This window comes from Chanodichthys erythropterus, chromosome 14 (genome assembly GCF_024489055.1).
Source record: "Chanodichthys erythropterus isolate Z2021 chromosome 14, ASM2448905v1, whole genome shotgun sequence".
NCBI lineage: Eukaryota > Metazoa > Chordata > Actinopteri > Cypriniformes > Xenocyprididae > Chanodichthys > Chanodichthys erythropterus.
The window spans coordinates 16,312,278-16,337,006 of NC_090234.1; the positions used below are offsets into that span (position 1 = coordinate 16,312,278).

Here is a 24,729-nt window from a genome sequence, read left to right on the forward strand (position 1 = left end):
ATATTATTACGGTTTATTATTTAAGGTCTTTATACACCACTGAAAACATAGTTATGTATATTATATTGCATTTCTGTCAATAGATCCTCCTAAATATTGCACACTGGACCTTTAAATGAAAAAAATAAAAAAATAAATAAAAAATATTATATATATATATATATATATATATATATATATATATATATATATATTATATTATATTATATATATATATATATATATATATATATATATATATATATATATATATATATAAAAAAGTAAACTTATTTTATTTCAGCTATAGCTGCCCAGGAAAATGTTAAAATTAAATACAACAAAAATTAATATAAAATGTTCATTCTAAAATAAAAATATAGACATATTAAAGAAACCAAAAAATTATAAAAACCCAAAACAAAATTACTAAAACGTAAACTGAAAATATAAAAATTTGAATGTGTGTGTATTATGATGTGTATATATAATATTATAAAAATGTATTATATAAAATGTTAATTCTAAAATTAAAAATAATAAAAAAATCGTAATAAAAATAAATAAATATAGACATATAAAAATATTTATATTATAAAAATTTATTTTATAAAATGTTAATTCTAAAATTAAAAATAATAAAAAAATAATAGTAATAAAGATAAATAAATAGACATAAAAATTACTAAAACTTACTAAAACTAAAAATATAAAAATAAAAACATACAAAATATGACAGTAGTACTAAAATAGCACTGGTTCCCACACTTTTTGACCAACAAATTCTCATGACCTTTTCATGACCTTTCTAGTCATTTGTAATTGCTGGAGAAGAAATTAAGAAATCAATTACTTTTTTAAATAAGAAATTACTTTATTTAGTCAATCAGATTCAGCATTTTTGTCTGGTGTGTGACAAAATAGGTAAAAAAGTGGAGTCCCCATGAGATGAATAAGAATGCTAACTGTTATCTTTCACAAGGTATTACAGACTTTCCCTGCTTACAAGGACTGGATCGTTCCTGAAAGCACCAAAAATTCCCTTGATCTAAGCCCCAGATCTGTTTGAATCCCGCTGTTTCCCGCAGCGGTCCGGCCTGATGCAGGAGGTTCGCAATAATTGGAAATGGCTCCTCTAGTTTTGGAGACACAATGTAAGTCAATTTTCTCGTAATCATCATAATTAGTTCCCCTTGTTGAAAATCCATTCGCATTTTCCGTCCTCAGCGGATGCGGCGCTGCTCTGCGATACCCAAAGTGGTTGCCATGGAGACGCTAATACACTTGCACAAATAGTGAATTTCACATTTGAGAGTCATTTTGCTTTTTTTCATTTGTGGGGCATCTACCGCACACACACACACACCCTCAAGATCCGAAAATAAACGCTCCTGCAACGCCGCATCTGTAATCAGAGGGAATTCATTGATGAAATAAGTGTGACAGAAAATCATTCTGGTCTGCACTTACACTGCAACATTTCTTACAGCAGATGCTACTTGCAGCTTTAAAGCGGCCAATATTGAAGATCCCGTGTTTGAGATGAAAACTACAGCGAGAGGAGCAACTTTTCCCATTTCTTGACACAATGAATCGGCATGACATCTCCAGCTAACCCAAGGTAACAGGAGCTGACTGCTGTACAAGAGAGACGGACTCTCCACACACAGCTAGCTATTTCTCCTCTACATCTCCAGTTCTGCCTCTCTCTCTCTCTCCCTTTGTCTTCTCTTAGCTGCTGTAGTTTTCCACAGCACACTTGCAGTATGTTACAAGTGAAAATCCTGCAGCAAAAACCCAGCAGAGACAAAAACAGCCACTCCCCGGACGAGCTCTGTACAATCCGGACACGCACATGTACAAATACACATGTACTTTAGCGGTGCCAATGCAGCACTGACAACCTATAGCGATCAATACTTCTTGGCAGCGGATGCTGAGCGCTGCGAGGAGCCCTATAGAGGGCTGGGCAACACGACCACAGTCTTATATCATGATACGAGAAATTTTATATCACACTAACTGTACATATCACAATATAGTTAAATAGATTTAGAAAATAGAAAATAGATTTTTAATAAAATCAAGTGGTAATACCTATTTCAGGATAATCTATATTTCATACATTTAATTAATATATTTTTTTTTATATATATTCATACAGTCAGTTGGTAATATATATTTTGGGAAAATCTATATTTAATATATTTATTCATAATATAATTAATTTAATTAATATAATTAATTTATTCAAATATAATCATGTGGTAGTACATATTTTGCGATAGATAAATATGTTAAATATAGATCTATCTATCTATCTATCTATCTATCTATCTATCTATCTATCTATCTATCTATCTATCTATCTATCTATCTATCTATCTATCTATCTATCTCTCTCTTATATATATATATATATATATATATATATATATAAAATCATGTGGTAGTACATATTTTGCGATAAATCTATATTTCATACATTTAATTAAAAAAGTTTAAATATTAATACAATCGTGTGGTAGTACATATTTTGGGAAAATCTATATTTAATATATTCATCTACAAAAAAAGGTTAATATGCATATTTTGGGATAATCTATATCAATATATTTCTTTTTACAAATTAAAGGTGCTTCATTTCAGTTGATCATTTTCTTTTTTTAACTTGGACACAAAACAAAAAAAATATTCAAAACAAAGGAATGATATCAGAACTTCAAATTATAAAACATATATATATATATATATATATATATATATATATATATATATATATATATATATATATATAATATTTATTTCATTTAATATCTATAATTGTTCTTTAAAAAGATTCACATGTTAATAAATATTGTATAATACATATTAATAATATATTGGTATATTGATACAAGTATGTGGTAATACATTTTGGAATAATCTCTATTTAATATATTGAATAATCTATATATTTTTATATATATTTATATATGTTTTTATATTAATACAATCCTGTGGTGATACATACATATCTGACCTGTGAAGCACATAAAACAAATTTCATATTAATGCAGCTAGTTGCGATGTTGCTAGGCAACCATAAACAGTTAACTTGACAACAAGTTCCTCATCTTGACTAGTTTGTGACACAAATCTACCTCATTATAATTGCAAAATCTCTACCTGTTGACACATTTCTACCAGCATGTCACCCAGCATTACCCCCTATACTGTAGGTCAAAGAGGCGAGCGCTCAAGGAAGCTGACCTCAGATTTCCCATCAGGCCTGGCGTGACACATCAGAACAGAAACAGGGCACGAGTCATGCTTTCGCTTCAAAATGCACCAACCTGCGTCCACCGCTGCGTTACTCTCCTCCCTCTCACCACAGCACTTCTCTCAGAGGAGCCTTTTCAGAGCCAGATGAGATGTGCTGAATGATGGCCCTCCATTTCACTCGGACTCGAGAGGAGACCGGGGCGAGAGAGGAAAAGCGTGCGCTCCCGGTCTCCACTGCTGTTAGCATACGCTCCGGTCTAAAACAGACCGAAGACTCGCTCTCATTCGCTCGAGCCACACAAAGACTCATTAGCTGCAGCCGGCGGAGGGCTGGAGATTGTGCACAGCGACGCCTGCCTGAGAGATCACATGGGTGGGAGAGAGAGAGAGCGAGAGAGAGCTGTGCCTGTGTTCCTTCTGTCTGCAGATATTTTTACCATCATGAGAGGGAGGGAGAGAGGGAAAACAGACAGCGGAGAGACAGTCGATAGCCGGCACAGCACCATAATCTGTAGAGGTGAATGAGGGCACCCACAAATGAGCCAAAAACACTAATAGAAACAGTCAAACACGCACGCTTGGGCTCAATGGGATTTGTGCTAATGAACTTGTGCTGCACTTGTGCTTCATAAATACTCCTTTTGAGGCGGGTGATGTGACTCACAAGCAATCTCACATACAAACACACTAAACGTTGCAGCTGGAGGTATACAGTGTGATGGTACAATGTTTATAAATTACATTTAAAATGTCATTTATTCCTGATGAGTTTTCAGCATCATAACTACGGTCTTCGGTGTCACATGATCCTTCAGAAATCATTCTAATCATGCTGCTCAAGAAACATTTCTGATGTTGGAACACAACAGAATGCAGCATGTCTTGAACATGTCAAGATGAGAAGAACTTGATACCAGGTGTTTAATAAGCAACAATGGGATTTACTGCATTGATACAGAATTGAATTGATTTTTGAATGTGGCTCATCCAATCTAACTTTAGAATAGGAACCATCTGTTTGAATAATCAATTGAGATGAAGTAGGTTTTATTTGATTCACTGGATTATAGTCATATCTACATGATTAATATTTTTTTAAAAATCCATGGAATTTTCAGCAAAAAACATCTATGTTGTTAGATATAGTTATGAGTATAATAAATATTATAGCGTAGATAGATTTTGGTCATTAAAGAGTTAGTTCACCCAAAAATTATGTCATTAATGACTCACCCTCAAGTCGTTCCAAACCCGTAAGACCTTCGTTCACCTTCGGAACACAGATTAAGATATGTGACCTGATCCAGCAAAATGAGTCACAGTGACCCAAATATCAAAATTGAGATTTTGGTATCAATGGAAAGTTGAGACGATAAGCTTTAAAATGATATCCTAGTCAAAGTCATACCTTGAATGGTTTTAAAGATATACACATTTGAATTATGGTCGTCTGCCCTCTTTTTCAAATTGAAAACCTGAGAAAATCGCTTTTAAAGTTTTTTGCCCGTTTTTTTGTTGATATCTTTCAAAATCCATTGCATTAAAAGGGATAAACTATTTATTTTACAGCTTAATTTGACCAAAGACATTTTTATATATATATATATATATATATATATATATAGATATATATATATATATATATATATATATATATATATAAAAATAAACCAGGCTGAAACTCAAATGATTTGAAAGTATTTATCTGAATTAACCCTTTAAGACCTGAAGGATTTTTTTTTCTTTTTTTTTCTTTCTTTTTTTTTTTTTTTCTGAGCGACACACATAAAAGTAAAGACTCATAACCCCAAAACTGTAGCAAGGAGAGTCAAAAGGTAGGTATCATTTGATAGAAAACATTTAAAATTTTAAGAACATATAAATTACATTACATTTGGACATTTTTTTTGCTGAGAAACAGCTGATAAAAGACAAATATATATATATATATATATATATATATATATATATATATAAATATCTATATATTTATATATATAAACTGTTTTTTTTTTTTTTTTTTTTACTTTTTTATTATTTGACATGGAATAACTCAGGAACACAATAAGATCGCTAAAAAAATATTTTTTGGTGATGCTCTCCTATATGTGAGCTGCATCTGGTTCAAATTTCGTGGTGATAGCATAAAGAATAGTTTGAAAAATTGTTGTTCATTTTTTCCGCAGCCAGGTGGCGCCAACGGGCGGTAAACTCCGGGTTAGAGGCACTTCTCAGCACTCGTTAGGAGGTTTTCAAAATGATTAGATGCATTAAAAAGATGAGATTCTAAGCTTTAAGATGATACATATTTTGTGTTATTCCACGTTGGAAAACGAACATGGATGGGTCCGGGATCATTGGATACACACTGCATCCCGGAGAGATGAGAGACATGTTTTTAGCCAAGTAACGTTATGTTAAATCATTCCGTGAGTAATATCTTGTGAACAACACAATATATTATATTGATTTTGGATTCATTTTAATCTTGAGAATCTTCTTTAAATATTGATGTGCCATTTTTATGATCTGCATTTTTCATGAAGTTATGAGCACGTGAAATAAACATACTTGTATTCAGTTAGCGGCTGTGCTATTTTTGTTGTAAACGCATATTTCACAGACTCATTAGAGGGTGAAAACAACGCAACAGAAGCATGTTGGAGGCTTGATATGAAAGCTTAAAGTCTCTGGTTTTGTATGCAAAAATAATTTTTGTGCTAACTATATGGATTCAATTTTTATTGGCTTTTAAAGAGAGACACGCAAATGGGAGTTTTATTTTATAAGGCGCGCTAGTCTGACAGGAGGATGGCTGGACCGATCGCGTGCCCGTCAGTCGAAACGGGGCTTCCCATTGTTAAAAATCAGCGTTTAGGTCAGTGTGTTTACATTTCTAAGCTGTTTGATTGGTTCTATACAACGTGTAACACCATATTTGTAGAGCAGAGATAATGACGTTTCAGGGGATACCGGGAAATGCTCATAAGTGACAAGAGGAGTTGAGAAGTTCATTTCCAGCGAATTTAGTAAAACCATGTCAAATTTAATAGCCATTTAAATACCTTTACTCAATTATCTGGACTACGAAACTTTGGGAGATTATTTTTGAAAGTCTGTTTTTTTAAATTACCTTTAAAAAAAAAATCGATTTTTTTCATTGTTTTTCCACATTATCGGCCCATATCTTAAAATAGAACGTTGCGACTTCCGACTCATTTCTCAATGTCAAGGATACTTCCTTGGCAGGACTAGTCCTTCCAAGTCACTTCCCTCAGAGTCTAGGAGACGCTCCTCTTTAGCATTTAGAGAACACGTAAATGGAACAGACTAGCAAGTGCACGTCATTGCGTCATTACCCCCCGGTAAACAGCTGCTTGTTTTCTACACGGAGACGTATGAACGCCTCCGTTTGTTCCTTGGTCCCTGTTAAAAAATACGAGAAAGCTATGAATAACGCTGTGAATGGTATAATGGTATAATATTAACGTTAAATTACTTTAGACAACTTAACTAGTTATTTATAAAGGATGCCGGTGATGGCAAACAAGCTAACAACGGTCCGGTTCAGTTAGCCATCAATAACGTAATTTGTATTTGTATAATTTATAATATCAATACGGTAGTAATTTGTACTGGCATTTAAACGTTACACTTTATTTATCTGACATATTTACTACTGTTATAACAAATGTTTGGTAACGTAAATATACTTACATTTGAAAGCATATTGCCCGCTAACGTCCAACATTTTTTTAAAACATTTTTGAACAAGATTGCAAAGCTGCACGCATAGGATTGTGGGTGATTTGCGAGCGCGAAGGATACACATATGCATCCTTTCCTGTGTATGGGATATTTTTCGAACGAAGGACTCAGTCCTTGTTTGAAATTCCGAGGATCCTCGACATTGGAACAGTCCTTTGACGGATGTCGATGACGTAGCATCCTCGAAATTCTGGCTTCCGAGGATCCTTCCTTGACATTGAGAAACGCCTCGGGTCACATATTTTAGATTTAGTCCGAGAGCTTTCTGTCCCTCCATTGAAAATGTATGTACGGTAGACTGTCCATGTCCAGAAAGGTAATAAAAACATCATCAAAGTAGTCCATGTGACATCAGTGGGTTAGTTAGAATTTGTTGAAGCATCGAAAATACATTTTGGTCCAAAAATAACAAAAACTACGACTTTATTCAGCACTGTATTCTCTTCCGGAATCCTTTCAATTGAATTGATTACATTGAATTGATTCCATTGAATCCTTTCATCTGTCGGCGTTGGTAATGCATTTTTACGTGGTTGTTTTTGGCGATTAGGACATCCGTGACATGCACACTTATGCACCATTTTAAAAAATATAGCAATACCAAAATACAAACAATGTAGAATAGCTTGAATACAGCGTGCGTCTCCCCCAGACTGTAAACGAAGCTTGGGCGCACCGGATAACACGTCAGCAGTGTCACTGCGGAGTCGTGAACCCGGATTGACAACAGACTCGGAAGAGAAGATAATGCTGAATAAAGTCGTAGTTTTTGTTATTTTTGGACCAAAATGTATTTTCAATGCTTCAAAAACTTCTAACTAACCCACTGATGTCACATGGACTACTTTGATGATGTTTTTATTACCTTTCTGGACATGGACAGTCTACCGTACATACATTTTCAATGGAGGGACAGAAAGCTCTCGGACTAAATCTAAAATATCTTAATCTGTGTTCCGAAGGTGAACGAAGGTCTTACGGGTTTGGAACGACATGAAGGTGAGTCATTAATGACATAATTTTCATTTTTGGGTGAACTAACCCTTTAATTAATCACCCTCATGCCGTTCCACACCCGTAAGTCCTTCGTTAATCTTCGGAACACAAGTTAAGATATTGTTGAAATCCGATGGCTCAGTGAGGCCTCCATAGCCAGCAATGACATTTCCTCTCTCAAGATCCATTTGGTGAGCCAAATACAACAAAATAACTACTTATATAGTGATGGCCAATTTCAAAACACTGCTTCATGAAGCTTCGGAGCATAATGAATCAGTGTGTTGAATCAGCGGTTCGGAGCGCCAAAGTCACATGATTTCAGCATTTTGGCGGTTTGACACATGATCTGAATCATGATTCATGATGGCCGATTTCAAAACACTGCTTCATGAAGCTTCGGAGCGTTATGAAACAGTGTTTTTAAATGTGTTTTTAGAACATTAATGGATCTTGAGACAGGAAATGTCATTGCTGGATATGCAGGCCTCACTGAGCCAACGGATTTCATTAAAAATATCTTAATTTGTGTTCTGAAGGTCTTACGGGTGTGGAACGGCATGATGGCAATAAATGACTTTATTTTAATTTTTGGGTGAACTAACCCTTTAAATTAAACAAGCTCAAAAAAAACAAAACAACAACTATATAATGACAGTGCTGGAGAATAATAGATACAGTATATTCACATTTACTGTAGGTTTGGGTGATCTATCTAATATTCATGGAATGATCTTGCTCATTTGCTAGTGATTTAAAGGCCCACTGAAGTGTCTTGGAACGCGCAGCATTATTCAATGTGTTGACGTAATTTCAACTGAAACATTGAAGCCAGGGCGATATATCGAACAGCCCCACTCCTTTTTAAAAATAGCCAATAGTGTTTCGTTTATGTTACAGCTCGCCAGAGCCGTTAGACTCTGTAAAATCTCTGTTTCATTCTAATCTCTAACCGTTTCTCCTCATAATGTCCTTTATATCACTTATATACAGCATTCTGTGCAGAATTCAAATGTGGTCTGAGCCGACGCGCACATATGATCCGCTCTGTGCTCTCGTGTCTCTGGACCGGAGCAGATTGTGCACACGTTGCAGCGGTTCATGTGACACTAACGTGAAAACGGACTCACAACAATGGAAAGCATATTTCCATTGAATCATTCCCTATCCCCTATATAGTGCACTATGTGCCATGCTGTTTTTGTGTGTGTCCCTTTAAATGCAAATTAGCTGCTGTTCCCCGCCCCCTTTCCAGAAGAGGGCGGAGCTTTAACAGCTCAACAACAACAAAGCTGGAGAATCTCACACAGCCAAAATGAGGATTGTCAGTAACGGTGTTCAGCCTTACATTGTTCAAACCGGAGTCGACACTGATGGAGAGACTCAGGAAGAAGTTACAACTTTTAGAATGAAACTGGACGTTTCTGAATGGTTAGTGGATACATTTTGAATCTACTTGAGAACAATAGCTATTTAGTTGACATTCTTCTGAAAGAATCATTTTAGTTATCTCTGCAGATACCTAAATATCTTGAACAATATAATCATTATAGCTACATCACCCACTTCTTCACATGATCAGTAAATAAAGCAAATATTTGGGTTAAGAGTGCATCTAAATGAGTCTTAAAAGCTCCTGGGAGTAGAGCTGTGGAGTTATCATTGATGTTAACATTACAGTTCTTGCTTCAGGAAATCCTTTCACTCGACGGCACATAAACGGCACAAAAAACACAAACCGAGTGTGTGGTCATCCAGCTATTAGTGCCTGAATAAATGCTGTGTCAAAACACTTTGATTATTGCTTGCAGCGTTGTGTGATGGTCACTGCAGTAAGACCAGTGCGGGACGACTTGTCCTCTGCTCACCGAAGCGTTCGGACCGCCTGTAATTAAGCGAAAATCTCTGCTTATTAGGCTCTCTCGAGTAATAAGTAAAGTCCAGCAATTAAAAATGTGGCAAACAGTATGTAGCTATGTCAATATACCTCTCTGCAACAGAAAGGATAAATCCTGCTCTAATTATTCATTTTCAGCACGTCTAATTCCTGCCAATTATACTGTATTTCCACTTGCTTAAGACAAGGATAGACCTATTACAGTGTGAGAAGCCTCTAATTCAACAAATCCTTCAAATAAAGAATATTTAAGCACCGATCGCTCATTTTAAAGTGCTTAATCCCACCTATAACAGATTTCATAGTGTGTTTAAACTGTGTTTTAAAGCATTTGTGAGAGTTTTAGTGGAGAGGCAGCTGGCTTCAGGAGGAAAATGCTTGTATGTGTGTTTTGGATTTAATAAAGGTTTAAATCAGAGCTCTGACTGTGTTTCTGGACACACTTGGATTTATCCTGGACCAGATTTTCTTTTGGAAAACGTCTTGAGGGACGGCATAGAGCCTCTATGTTATGATCTGAATTGTGGAAAACTAAACATTAAAACCCTTTGTGACATGGGGAATTTTGCAGTATTACAGTAGCACAGAATAGCTTCCTGCCTATATCTACTAAAAGTGACCGAATACAGTTCTTTCCATATAAAATGGTTATCCCGACTTGAATCTATGGCCTTGCGGGTCCGTGACCCATTAGAGAGCAGAGCAGACAGTCATGAATGGCTCAGTACTTGATTTCACCAGAAAAATCGAATTATTTGCTCTCGTTTCCTCTTTATCTTGGAATGCTGCCTATTGTATAACAGTCATTTCTAATTTGCATTCCCTCTCTTTCTTATGGAATATCATACCAGGAGCTCCATTATGTAAAGATGCAAAACATATGACTGGCGGTCGACACACAAACACACACACACTCACACATTGAGGCTCTGTTCCAAAACCTAGTGAGCTGCCTACGTGGGTTGCATTTTAAGTACTCTTAACGTGAAGGCTGCTCTGAAAAGCATGATTATGTTGCCTTTTAAGAAGCCTTCTTAAGCATGTATCTTTGGTGCAGAAGTCAATGAAGTAATGCATTTAGCATTTAGAAATGCTACCTCTTAAAAGGCGACCTATTACGCAAAATTCACTTTTTGAACACCTTACAAATCACTTCAATTATGAAGGAAATGTGCCAAAAAAAGTCGGTAAAGTGTTATATATTTTACGCCGGACTACTTCACAAACGAAGGTCAATTCAACACTGGATTTGCACAAAAGATGAACATGACGGCACATGCTAGTGGATGAGTTGAATCAACTCCACAGCAACTACATCAATTTATCCACTAACCATTCAGAAACGTCCAGTTTCATTCTAAAAGTTGTAACTTCTTCCTGAGTCTCTCCATCAGTGTCGACTCCGGTTTGAACAATGTAAGGCTGAACACCGTTACTGACAATCCTCATTTTGGCTGTGTGAGATTCTCCAGCTTTGTTGTTGTTGAGCTGCTAAAGCTCCGCCCTCTTCTGGAAAGGGGGCTGGGAGCAGCAGCTCATTTGCATTTAAAGGGACACACACAAAAAGGGCGTGTTTTTACTCACACCCAAATAGGGTCAAATTTGACAAGCTATAATAAATGATCTGTGGGGGATTTTGAGCTGAAACTTCACACACACATTCTGGGGACACCAGAGACTTATATTACATCTTATAAAAGGGGCATTATAGGTCCCCTTTAAAATTACATTCCATGACACAATAACAGTAGTATTTGTAAAATTAAAGTGGGTGTCAGTACAGATCTGGCAGAAACAAGTGGAATGATACAAATTTCTGTGTGATATTAGTAGAATATTGCATGGCTGGAAAAGATTCAAGAACACAAACTATTATATATAACAGTTATTTTTAAGGTAGATTACTACCCACATTTGTTTGCGTATTTTATACTTTATAAGAATATTGTTTAGTTTACCTACTACTGAGTCAAAAGTCTCATGACCTACAACAGCGCTATTTTTGAAACTCTTGTTTTGTGTTTGTTTTATTTTTAATTATATTTTATTTCTTTTTATTTATACTTATTTCTCATTGCTGCTTTGTATAAGTCAAAACTTTATTTGTATGACCTGTTTGAATAAAAAAAATGTTGCATAATGATTGTTATTTGTATGTTGCTGCCATGTGCAGCTTTGTAACATACCATGACTTTATTGCTTGAACACTTACATTCATGTCCTATTCTGTGATTTTGTGCATATGAGAATATAGAGAATGTAAATATATTGCGCTGTGTTTGCATAGACATTCTCTGACTATATTCAGGCCATATGCAAATGAGGAGTCTGGTTCCAAATCAAATCATTGGCTGTGACGGCAGCATGAAAAAATGGAAGGCTGGAGCCAAAAAAAGTCATTATTTCTGCTGCCCGAGGAGTTTAAAAGAGCTTTGTAATAACTGGATGGCTTTTAAAATGCTATTTTCCGGTGGTAGTGTTGCTGATAAACTTCCACGGAAGAACAATAACCCGAGTTCTGACTGACAGAATGAAAAAAAAAATTGTAAAAAAGGCCACCCTTCAGAAATGGACTCTCCCAAACTCCCCCGCCTCTGTTCGTGACTTGGACTGTTCCAAAACTTTCCGGGGAGTTGGAAAACAAGATGTTATGGAGAGAGACTGCGTAGATGTGCTTGTTTATTGTAAATAATAGTTAGATTCGTCAGAAGTGTTGCAATCCAAAGATTTTGAGGATTATGTGTGTGCGTGCAACTAATTGTAAGTACATTTGCATAGTTATAATACGTTCATGATAGAGATTAAAGATCGCCATCGCGGCATTCCGCCTAAATGTTTACATTGTTAAATATGTTTGCACTTTATATTGTCACGTAAATTTCATGAGCCTCCCGTGTTATTTATATGGACAGTGTTTAATGTTATATCTTTATTATATAGTGTTGGATTGAAATGCGTTTCAGGGAACATGTACAGGCATGTCTATTTAGTGAGTCAGACGCATGCGCTGTTAACACTACATGCGCTGGGCACGCAGTACAGTATTATAATCATTTGTATAGAGTTTGTATTTGTGTAATTATATAATTCACTTTGTCTAGTTTTCTAATACCCTTTACCATGCTGATTATCGTTATAACCAGTATTCAAGTACTCACTTATAGATCTAGTACTGTTTATAGATCTGTGATTGTTTGTTTGTTTATTTATATTTTGTATATTGTTTATGTTTACAGAACCACACACACAATAAATCAACTACAAGTACCCCTGGTGTGAGACGTTATGTTCTAACCGGACATCCTGTGGTCGTTCAATTACTCCGAACCAAAAAAGAGTGAACAGTAGTTTTTTTCATGGTCCTTCGAGCCGGATGAGTGAACTGCTACAGCCATGTCTTACCCAGAAAGAGAACCTCCTGCTGTGCGACCAAGGAGACGAGTTAACCCCCCAGCTTACCTTGAAGACTACGAGCTCAGTGAACCTGGTCCTCAACGACAGCAGCCACGGTCGCCTAGCTACCAGGGTGCACTGGAGGATGAACCACCACGTCGTTCTATATCCACTTCATCAGTCAGTCAAGCATCAGAGCACTCAGAATGGATATTGAATGACCAATGGGACAGCACTTCTGAAAGGCTGAGAGAGGAGAATGCTGCACTGCAACAGCAAGTAAAACAGTTACCAGAGCTTACAGCCATGTTAGAGGAGATGAAGCGGGAGAACGCAGCCTTGCAACGACAAGCTAGCCAGCTCCCTGAGATCATCTCAGCAGTCCAAGAGATGCGTCAACAGAATGCTGCGCTTTATCATGAGCTTAAAAACCTGAAATCGGACCGAAGACTTCCACCTGAGTTATCCACTGCACCAATGCCATCACAGCTCTCTCACTCTCCAGCAGCTCACATTCAGACTCCACAGCCAAGCTACCATCCAATACCAGCCCCACGCTCCAGGCTGCCACCTACCGCTAAGAGACAAATGTGCTCAGCTGGGCCAGAGGAAAGCCCAGGGCTGATTGAACATCTGAGAAACATGAACATTTCTTCCTCCTCAGATGAGAGAGCCCCCTTTACAGCACAGTATCGTGATTCACCGCAATTCAGGTATCCAGACTCTCCCCCGTATTCCCAGTCACGTCAGCTGCCTGAGTTTATGTTCCCATCACAAGACCAGAAAAGACCAGTCCATGCTGAATACACTTCAGAGCATCTCTTACCTTCATCTACCCAAGAGAAAATCTACAGAGGTCCAGCCCCTACCATCCCTTACCTGACATTTCCTGACCCTAGGGAGTTTTCAAGGCTGAGAATTGCATTAGAGAACATCCTGCCTGATGACGCCACAGAACACTTCAAGTTCCAAATCCTCACAGACCATCTGAAACTGGAGGAGGCTCTCCTGGTGGCGGACTCTTATAGCAATTCAAGGTCTCCCTTCACAAACACTATGAGAGCTCTGAATAAAATGTATGGTCAACCTCACCAACTAGCTCTGCAACGAATCGCTGAGCTGATGGATGGTGCTAACATACGCAGCGGAGATGTGAAGGCCTTCAGGATGTTTGGGCTGCAGGTGCGTTCACTTGTCAGTATGTTGCAGCAGCTGGGCCACAAAGGTAGTGTAGAGCTGGAATGTGGATCACATGTATCTCGACTCTTGAGTAAGCTGCCACATGATCTCAGATCCAGTTTTAAGAGATACACTCACCCACTACAAGTTGCTATTCCCACACTGCTGGACTTTGCGGATTGGCTGGAATATGAGCTTCAGGTACAGGAAGACAGTAGCCAGTATGGTTTGCCCTCAAAGCAAGACTACCCAGCACGCATCAGAGAGGTGAGAAGAGAACCTAAGCAGCCTCGCAGACCAACTACTATTTTCCTTGGGACTGAAAAGTCACCGTCCACGCTGACGTCTTCTGTCACGTCTAAACCAGTCAGCCTACCAGTCAAAACAGAGAAGGTAAAGGCCTTTTGTCCATACTGTGACAACAACAAGCATTACTTGAATGGCTGTGATAACTTCAAGCTTCTAAGCAAAGACATGAAGATAGACTGGATAAAGACAAAGAACCGATGCTGGCGTTGTGGTCGTGGACATCAAGCAGCTAACTGCACCCTTAAGACTCTCTGCCCAACCTGCAACAAGAAGCACCTTTTGGTACTGCATGACGTTAATGGTCAAGTCAAGTCACCTCAGGAGAGTACAGCTCCTTCTAGTGCAGTTTTGTATGTTGACCGCCCAACATCTGGCAGTAAAGTGCTGCTCAAAGTGATTAAGGTTCTAATCAAGAATGGTAACAGAGCGATGGAGGCTTATGCTGTGTTGGACGATGGATCAGAGCGAACCATCATTCTGCATGATGCAGTTGAGAAATTGGCAATTGAGGGGGAGCCCGAGGACCTTGTGCTTCGCACAGTGAGACAAGATACCCAGGTCATTCACGGGGCGGCAGTAACTTTTACTGTGTCCCCAATTGTGAACCCCAGTAAGGCCTACAAGATCCGTAACGCCTTCACAGCTAAAGTACTCGGCCTGGCAGAACATACTCACCCAGTCAATGTCCTGCAAAGGAAGTTCAAGCATCTTGCTGGGTTACCACTGCAACAGCTGAACAAGGTACATCCCGTGCTTCTCATTGGCTCTGATTGCCCCCACCTTATCACACCTATACAGCCAGTCAGACTGGGGCCCCCTGGTGGTCCGACAGCAGTAAGAACACGTCTGGGATGGACACTGCAGGGTCCAACTCAAGAATTGAGCAGTCATCTTTTCCCTGATCAGTGCTTCTTCACCTCGCTGCGGCCTGTCAATGACCTTTATGCAAACGTAGAGAGACTGTGGCAAATGGATGTTCTACCCTACCAGAGTGAAAAGGTAATCACCAGATCACGCCTAGACAAGGAGTCCATACAGCTTCTGCAAGAAAACACTGTGAGAGTGGATATTGATGGTGTTCAGAGATATGCTACTCCTCTGCTACGTATCAAGAACATGCCCTGTCTCTATGCAACTAAAGAGGCTGTCTTACCCCAGTTAAGAGGAATTGAGAAACGGCTTGACAAAGACTCTGATCTGGCTGCAGCATACAAAGAGGAGTTGGCCAAGTTAGTGCAAGCTGGGTATGTTGTCAAACTTAGTCAGGAGCAGGTGGACAGAACAAAAGAAGCCTGGTACATCCCGCACCACATGGTGCAGCATAATGGGAAGAACAGGGTGGTCTTTAACTGTTCATTCTCATACCAAGGGCACAATCTGAATGAGCTCCTATTGCCTGGTCCAACACTTGGTCCGTCCCTCCTGGCAGTCCTTCTGCGCTTCCGGGAGCACTCTGTTGCCATCAGTAGTGACATCCGTGGCATGTTCCATCAGGTACGCCTCTTGCCAAAGGATAAACCACTGCTGAGATACATTTGGAGAGACATGCAAAGAGACAGAATCCCTGATGTCTATGAATGGCAAGTGCTGCCTTTCGGGACTACTTGCAGTCCATGTTGTGCTTCGTTTGCTTTACAGAAGCATGTTCTAGATCACAGCCAGCCTGGAGAGGACACATGTTTTTCTGTGGAGAAGTCATTCTATGTTGACAATTGCCTTCAGAGCTTTGCTTCTCCTAACACGGCCAAGAACCTAGTCGACAAACTCTACAGCCTCCTAGCATCTGGGGGCTTTGAGTTACGACAGTGGGCTAGTAATGACCCTTCAGTTATCAGCCATCTGCCAGCCGATATTCAGTCTCAGAGCAGCATTCTTTGGCTACGTGAAGGTCACCAAAATGCCCAGGAATCAACTCTTGGCCTTCATTGGAAATGCCAGTCAGACACTCTCTCCTACAAACGACGCAAACCTGACTGTCAAGTGCCCACAATGAGAAGCATCTACCAGATTCTTGCTAGCCAATATGATCCCCTTGGCTACATTGTACCATTCACCACTCGAGCTAAAGTGATAGTACAAAAGTTATGGGACAAAAGGAGAGAGTGGGATGACCCGCGGCTACCTGAGGACCTATTAGCCACTTGGAAACACTGGGAGAGCGAGTTGGAAGACCTGCAGCACATCACTTTGCCCAGATGTTATTGCAGCAAGGAACTGGACTGCTCTACCAGCATTAGGCAGCTTCACATCTTTTGTGATGCCTCAGAGAAGGCCTATGGCTCTGTGGCTTACTTAAGAACAGAGAGCTCTCAAGGTAAAGTGGAGGTGGCCTTTGTAACAGCTAGGTCCCGTGTCGCCCCCAAAAAACAACAGAGCATTCCTCGTCTTGAGTTGTGTGCAGCACTCACAGGGGCGCAACTGGCTAAAGTCCTGAAAGCAGAGCTAACATTACCACTCAGTAGCATCACTCTGTGGTCTGACTCCACTACAATACTGACCTGGCTTTTATCAGATTCTTGCCGCTTTAAGGTTTTTGTGGGGACTAGAGTAGCAGAAATCCAGGACTTAACTGAATCTGATACCTGGCGCTATGTACAGTCTAGCAACAACCCAGCGGATGCCATTACAAGAGGAAAGTCTCCCTCTGATCTCACCAAAGACAGCAAATGGAACCAAGGCCCAGCTTTCCTCCGACAGACACCAGCCAGCTGGCCAGAGATGCCACCATTAGCCCATGTAACCCAAGACAGTGAGTTGAAAAGGTCAACCTTCTGTGGACTGGTAACTTCTGCTCTGTCATTACCAGATCCTCATCAATTTAGCACCTTCTCAGACTACTTAAAGGCCCTCATACAATACTCAAACAAGAAATCACCCTTGAGTGCCACTGCAGAAGACTATAAAGAAGCTGAGCTCACAGCCCTCCGTCACATCCAGATGGAATCATTCCCAGACGAGATGTTGCACTTGAAATCTGGTAAACCCATACCTAGCAATAGTCGACTGCTGTGTCTAGCCCCTGAACTGGATAACAGCACCAATCTCATTCGCGTCGGTGGTCGTCTCAGACAGATCAGTCCATTAGACGAAGATAACATCCACCCTATTGTCCTCAACCCACATCACCCACTCACCAAGCTGATTATCAAAGACTATGATGATCGTCTGCATCACCCTGGACCAGAGAGGGTGTTTTCAGAACTCAGGAGGAAATACTGGGTATTAAAAGGACGAGCAGCAGTCAGACATCATCAACGCCAATGCACTGAATGCCAGAAATGGCGAGCCAAACCTAACCCCCCCAGAATGGCAGACCTTCCACAAGCAAGGTTGAGAATTCACCAGCCAGTTTTCTATTCAACGGGGATAGATTGCTTCGGTCCCTATCTCATAAAGGTGGGACGCAGAAATGAGAAACGTTGGGGGATCCTTTTCAAGTGTATGACCACCCGTGCAGTGCATATTGATCTCCTTACAAGTCTGGACAGTGATTCATTCCTTATGGCCCTTCGCCGTTTTATTGCTCGGCGAGGCAAACCCTTTGAGATCCTTTCAGATCAAGGAACGAATTTCAAAGGTGGGGAAAGGGAACTTCGGGATGCCTTTGTAGCTCTTCAGCCTGAGATCCAGGCTCAACTTGCAAGCCAACAGATTGGTTTCGTGTTCAATCCACCCAATGCACCACATTTCGGTGGATGCTGGGAGCGGGAAATTCGATCACTGAAAACAGCCCTGCAAGTAACTCTCGGAGCCCAAACAGTCACTGAAGAAGTATTACGAACTGTTCTAATTGAAATAGAGGGTATACTGAATGCCAAGCCCATCGGCTACACATCTTCAGACATAGCCGACCCCGATCCAGTTACACCCAACATCCTGTTAATGGGGCGGCGAGACGCATCACTTCCACAAGTGACGTACCAAGATTCCGAACTCCTGAGCAGACGGAGATGGAGGCATAGTCAGCTGCTAGCTGATCACTTTTGGAAGCGATTCATCTGTAACTACCTACCTAGCCTTCAAACCAGACAGAAATGGATGTCAGAGAAGGACAATCTACGAGTAGGTGAAACTGTTATGATTGTAGACCAGCAGCTACCTCGTGCACTTTGGCCAGTTGGAAGGATTGTGCAGGTTTTCCCGGGGAAGGATAACCGGGTCAGATCAGCTGAAATTAAAGTGAAGGACAGAACTTACCTAAGGCCAGTGACCAAAATCATCAGCCTACCTCCACTGCCTGAGTGATATACCAATAACTTAACTCTTAGTAAGGCCTTTTTAATTGTTCAAATTCACATTGTGAATTTGGGGGCGGCTGTAAAAAAGGCCACCCTTCAGAAATGGACTCTCCCAAACTCCCCCGCCTCTGTTCGTGACTTGGACTGTTCCAAAACTTTCCGGGGAGTTGGAAAACAAGATGTTATGGAGAGAGACTGCGTAGATGTGCTTGTTTATTGTAAATAATAGTTAGATTCGTCAGAAGTGTTGCAATCCAAAGATTTTGAGGATTATGTGTGTGCGTGCAACTAATTGTAAGTACATTTGCATAGTTATAATACGTTCATGATAGAGATTAAAGATCGCCATCGCGGCATTCCGCCTAAATGTTTACATTGTTAAATATGTTTGCACTTTATATTGTCACGTAAATTTCATGAGCCTCCCGTGTTATTTATATGGACAGTGTTTAATGTTATATCTTTATTATATAGTGTTGGATTGAAATGCGTTTCAGGGAACATGTACAGGCATGTCTATTTAGTGAGTCAGACGCATGCGCTGTTAACACTACATGCGCTGGGCACGCAGTACAGTATTATAATCATTTGTATAGAGTTTGTATTTGTGTAATTATATAATTCACTTTGTCTAGTTTTCTAATACCCTTTACCATGCTGATTATCGTTATAACCAGTATTCAAGTACTCACTTATAGATCTAGTACTGTTTATAGATCTGTGATTGTTTGTTTGTTTATTTATATTTTGTATATTGTTTATGTTTACAGAACCACACACACAATAAATCAACTACAAGTACCCCTGGTGTGAGACGTTATGTTCTAACCGGACATCCTGTGGTCGTTCAATTACTCCGAACCAAAAAAGAGTGAACAGTAGTTTTTTTCAAAAATCATATGTCATTCTCAAAAAACTACTCATTCAGAGCCTAAAGCAATGACTCAGCTGCAGTGATTAAAGTTTATGAGCGCTTTACAGATAATTTTGTTTCTTGGCTCCGTTTGAACTTGGTGAACAAAACCAATAGTCTGTCACTGAGAGGTCTGTGGTGGGTGCTCAAAACAACTAGTATCTTTACACAATGACCATCAGGAAGGTAACACGTCTTTGCCTTGAGGATGTGGAGGATGTAACCTTTGAGTTTTTCTCTTGGATGCAGGGCACTCTCAGTCTCTATCTATGCTTCCCTTCTGAATGTTTTATAGGATGTTAGTAGTTCTGAGGTCAGCAATTAGCACCATACTAACCTCTGCCTGCCCTTAAGCCTGGGGAATCAGCGCACTGAGTCATACAGGTCAGTCCAACATGCTTTTCCACCAGCCCTGCAGCTAACTAACACTAACCAATTAATGGAAGATGATCTTATGTAAGTCACACCCATAATTGAACCCAAAGGGTGTGAATTCAAGTTTCCATATTTACGCTGCATTATGAAACTGAATCCATGTTAAAAGTCAATATGACATCAAAGTTGATGCTATTTATAGTAACACTTTATTCTGATGGTCCACTTTAGACATTCCACTAACTATAAGTATCTTTGCAGCTACATGTCAATTAGCAGTCATTAGATTATTAGTAGACTGTCTGCTTAATATCTGCTAACACTTTATTCTGATGCTCCCCAACAGACATTCTACTGACTATAAGTATCTTTGTAACTACGTCAACTTATTTTACTAACCCTAACCCCTTATTCTACTAACCCTAACCCTAACCTTAACCTAATAGTCTACTAGCTCAAAAATGTCTTAACACATACAGTATAGAGACCACATTTTATGATCTAGTGGATAAAATCCCACACAACATTTTGTTCTTAATTGAATATCCTGTTTTACTCAGAAATATCATGTTATGGAAGAAAAAAAATGTTTTTATAAGGTAGCCAAGCCTAATTTTAAGTGATTTATAATATCAGACCTAGATGTAAATGTCATGTAAATTAATAAAATCTTGAAACTCCATAGGCATTTTTATAATGAATATACATTTTTCTAGTCACATATGCTAAGCTCTAAAAAATGATCAGGTAGAAATTGTAAAAAAAACAAAAAAAAAACCCCACGTATTCTTAAAGGTGCCATCAAATTGAAAAGTGAATTTGCCTTGGCATAGTTGAATAACAAGAGTTCAGTACATGGAAATGACATACAGTGAGTCTCAAACTCCATTGTTTCCTCCTTCTTGTATAAATCTCATTTGTTTAAAAGACCTCCAAATGACAGGTGAATCTCAACATAACACTGTTACGTAACAGTTGGAATCATTAATATGTATGACCCCAATATTTGCATATACCAGCCCATGTTCAAGGCATTACACAAGGGCAGCAAGTATTAACGTCTGGATCTGTGCACAGCTGAATCATCAGACTAGGTAAGCAAGCGAGAACAATAGCAAAAAATGGCAGATGGAGCGATAATAACTGACATGATCCATGATATCATGATATTTTTAGTGATATTTGTAAATTGTCTTTCTAAATGTTTGGTTAGCATGTTGCTAATGTACTGTTAAATGTGGTTAAAGTTACCATCGTTTATTACTGTATTCACAGAGACAAGAGACGTCACTATTTTCATGTTTAAACACTTGCAGTCTGTATAATTCATAAACACAACTTCATTCTTTATAAATCTCTCCAACAGTGTGTAATGTTAGCTTTAGCCACGGAGCACCATCAAACTCATTCAGAATCAAATGTAAACATCCAAATAAACACTGTACTTATGCGATTAGACATGCTGCATGAACTATTTTTTTGAGGGTTATATTAGCTGTGTAAACTTTGTTTATGCTGTTTAAAGCAAGCGCGAGCTCCGTGGGCAGAGAGCACTAGAATTAAAGGGGCCGCGCAGCATAAATCGGCTCATAGGTGCCCTAGAACTTTTTTTTAAAAGATGTAATATAAGTCTAAGGTGTCCCCTGAATGTGTCTGTGAAGTTTCAGCTCAAAATACCCCATAGATTTTTTTTTATTTTTTATTTTTTGGGGCATAATTAGAAATGAGCCGATTCAGGGTGTGTGGCCCTTTAATTCTCGTGCTCCACGCCCCAAGAGCTCGTGCTTGCCTTAAACAACATAAACAAAGCTCAAACAGCTAATATAACCCTCAAAACGGATCTTTACAAAGTGTTCGTCATGCAGCATGTCTAATCGCGTAAGTACAGTGTTTATTTTGATGTTTACATTGATTCTGAATGAATTTGAGGCTATGTTACGTGGCTAACGGCTAATGCTACACTGTTGGAGAGATTTATAAAGAATGAAGTTGTGTTTATGAATTATACAGACTGCAAGAGTTTAAAAAATAAAATAACGACAGTCTTGTCTCTGTGAATATAATAAACGATGGTAACTTTAAATACATTTAACAGTACATTAGCAACATGCTAACGAAACATTTAGAAAGACAATTTACAAATATCACTAAAAATATAATGAAATCATGAATCATGTCAGTTATTATCGCTCCATCTGCCATTTTTCGCTATTGTCCTAGCTTGCTTACCTAGTCTGATGATTCAGCTGTGCACAGATCCAGATGTTAATACTGGCTGCCCTTGTGTAATGCCTTGAACATGAGCTGGCATATGCAAATATTGGGGCGTACATATTAATGATCCTGACGGTTACATAACAGTCGGTGTTATGTTGAGATTCGCCTGTTCTTCGGAGGTCTTTTAAACAAATGAGATTTATATAAGAAGGAGGAAACAATGGAGTTTGAGACTCACTGTATGTCATTTCCATGTACTGAACTCTTGTTATTCAACTATGCCAAGATAAATTCAATTTTTGAATCTAGGGCACCTTTAATGATGCCCCAAAATGGGTAGTTAAGAAAAAAAAAAAAAAAAAAAAAAATCTATGGGGTATTTTGAGCTGAAACTTCACAGACACATTCAGGGGACACCTTAGACTTATATTACATCTTGTAAAAAAACATTCGATGGAACCTTTAAACCTTATCCAGTAAAAAGGTTGAGAACCACAGCTGGATTTTATTTCAAAATAAAATAGTAGTTAAAATAATTACAATAAGAAAATTAAAAAGTATAAAATATAATACTGTAAAATAATATAAAAATATGATATAAAAAATAAAAATAATTAAATATTGCAAATACTTTATTCCAACAAAATTCCTAAAAATTGGCAAAAGCTTTTTTTATTTTATTTTATGTCTTAGACCTGAGAAACATAAAATATAATTGATTTTCATGTTTAGTAACATCAAACATGATGTGACATGTAACAGCATCATATTTTATTTGAGAGCTGCAGCAGAGAAGATATCCAACGTATATTTAACTTCATTTTTTATAGTGTTTGTGTCCTTTTTGGAACTTAACAGGTGTGGGCATTATAAATTGCATGGAAAAGAGCTGCATAAAGATTCTTCGCCTTATGTGCTTCACAAAAAAAAAAAAAAAAAAAAAAAAAAATGGATAGATTTCATGGATTTTTTTAAAGGGTTAGTTCACAGAAAAAATAAACGTCTGTCATTAATTACTCACCCTCACGTCGTTCGAAATCCGTAAGACCTTCATTCATCTTCAGAACACAAATTAAGATATTCTTGATGAAATCCAAGAGCTGTCTGACTCCTCCATAGACAGCAATTTAACCAACACATTCAAGGTCCAGAAAGGTACTAAAGACAGTCGACGTGACTGCAGTGGTTCAACCTTAATTTTATGAAGCGACTAGAATACTTTTTGTGCACCAAAACAAAAAAACAAAACTTTTTTCAACAAAGTAAAAAAGTAATTAAATTGCAGTAATTAATTACTTGGTAATGCATTACACCCAACACTTCTTATGTTGCAGTAAATTGGTGTATTGCTGCTAGACTTTGAGGGGTCTTTGAGACACAGAAGCAGGGGTCAGATCAGTGCATGACAGGCAAGTCAGAGTGACTCTCTCCCCGTCTCTCTCTCTTTCTCTGTCTCTTACTGCAGCCTGCCGAGAGGGAAAGCCAGGGCAACCGCAAAGTACAGTGAGCAAACAGTCTCACTGGAGCCAGAGAGAGAGAGAGAGAGACAGAAAGAGCATGCAAGAAGAGCTCAGACAGGGAGGGAATTACAGAGCGGGAGGGAGGAAGAGTGCAGAGAATGAGCACAAAGGCTCTGTTCCAAAACATAGTGAGCTGCTTACATAGATGGCACTTAAAGCGTTTGCTTTTATTGTTGCAATGACGGTATGGCGGTACTATATGTAAATAAACAATGTTACCTACATCTACAGTAGCTAGTCAGCAAATGTCTACCGGATGACCTAAAATATATAATTTTGCATCATCCGTGGACTTTTGACAGCTTAAGGAGATTAAATTTCTGTCATTAATTACTCACCCTAATGTTATTCCACACCTGTAAGACCTTTGTTCATCTTCGGAACACAAATTAAGATATTTTTGACGAAATCTGTGAGCTTTCTGACCTCCGTATAGACTGCAACATTATTAAAGGTGCCCTAGAATTAAAAACTGAATTTATCTTGGCATAGTTGAATAACAAGAGTTCAGTACATGAAAATGACATACAGTGAGTCTCAAACTCCATTGTTTCCTCCTTCTTGTGTAAATCTCATTTGTTTAAAAGACCTCCGAAGAACAGGTGAATCTCAACATAACACCTACTGTTACGTAACAGTCGGGATCATTAATATGTACGCCCCCAATATTTGCATATGCCA

General features: G+C 38.6%; 2 protein-coding genes across 3 annotated transcripts in view; one reads left to right on the top strand and one right to left on the bottom strand.

The window, feature by feature from the left end:
• The window catches only part of csrnp3 (cysteine-serine-rich nuclear protein 3), an 85,932-nt gene that overhangs the window by 31,889 nt on the left and 29,314 nt on the right, over window positions 1–24,729 (bottom strand). Inside the window, exon 1 of one of the 2 annotated variants that reach the window (XM_067410140.1) lies at window positions 3,315–3,551. The exons of the other annotated variant lie outside the window; for it this stretch is intronic. The gene's annotated coding sequence lies outside the window, so the exon portion shown is untranslated. Of the gene's footprint in view, window positions 1–3,314; window positions 3,552–24,729 lie in introns of those variants that run through there. 2 annotated transcript variants of the gene reach the window in all.
• On the top strand, window positions 12,454–19,913 carry LOC137036222 (uncharacterized). Its single transcript, XM_067410257.1, has 3 exons — window positions 12,454–12,664; window positions 13,141–19,317; window positions 19,794–19,913. Exon 2 carries the CDS (start codon window positions 13,298–13,300, stop codon window positions 19,028–19,030), a length of 5,733 nt encoding a protein of 1,910 aa, XP_067266358.1. The 5' UTR covers window positions 12,454–12,664; window positions 13,141–13,297; the 3' UTR covers window positions 19,031–19,317; window positions 19,794–19,913.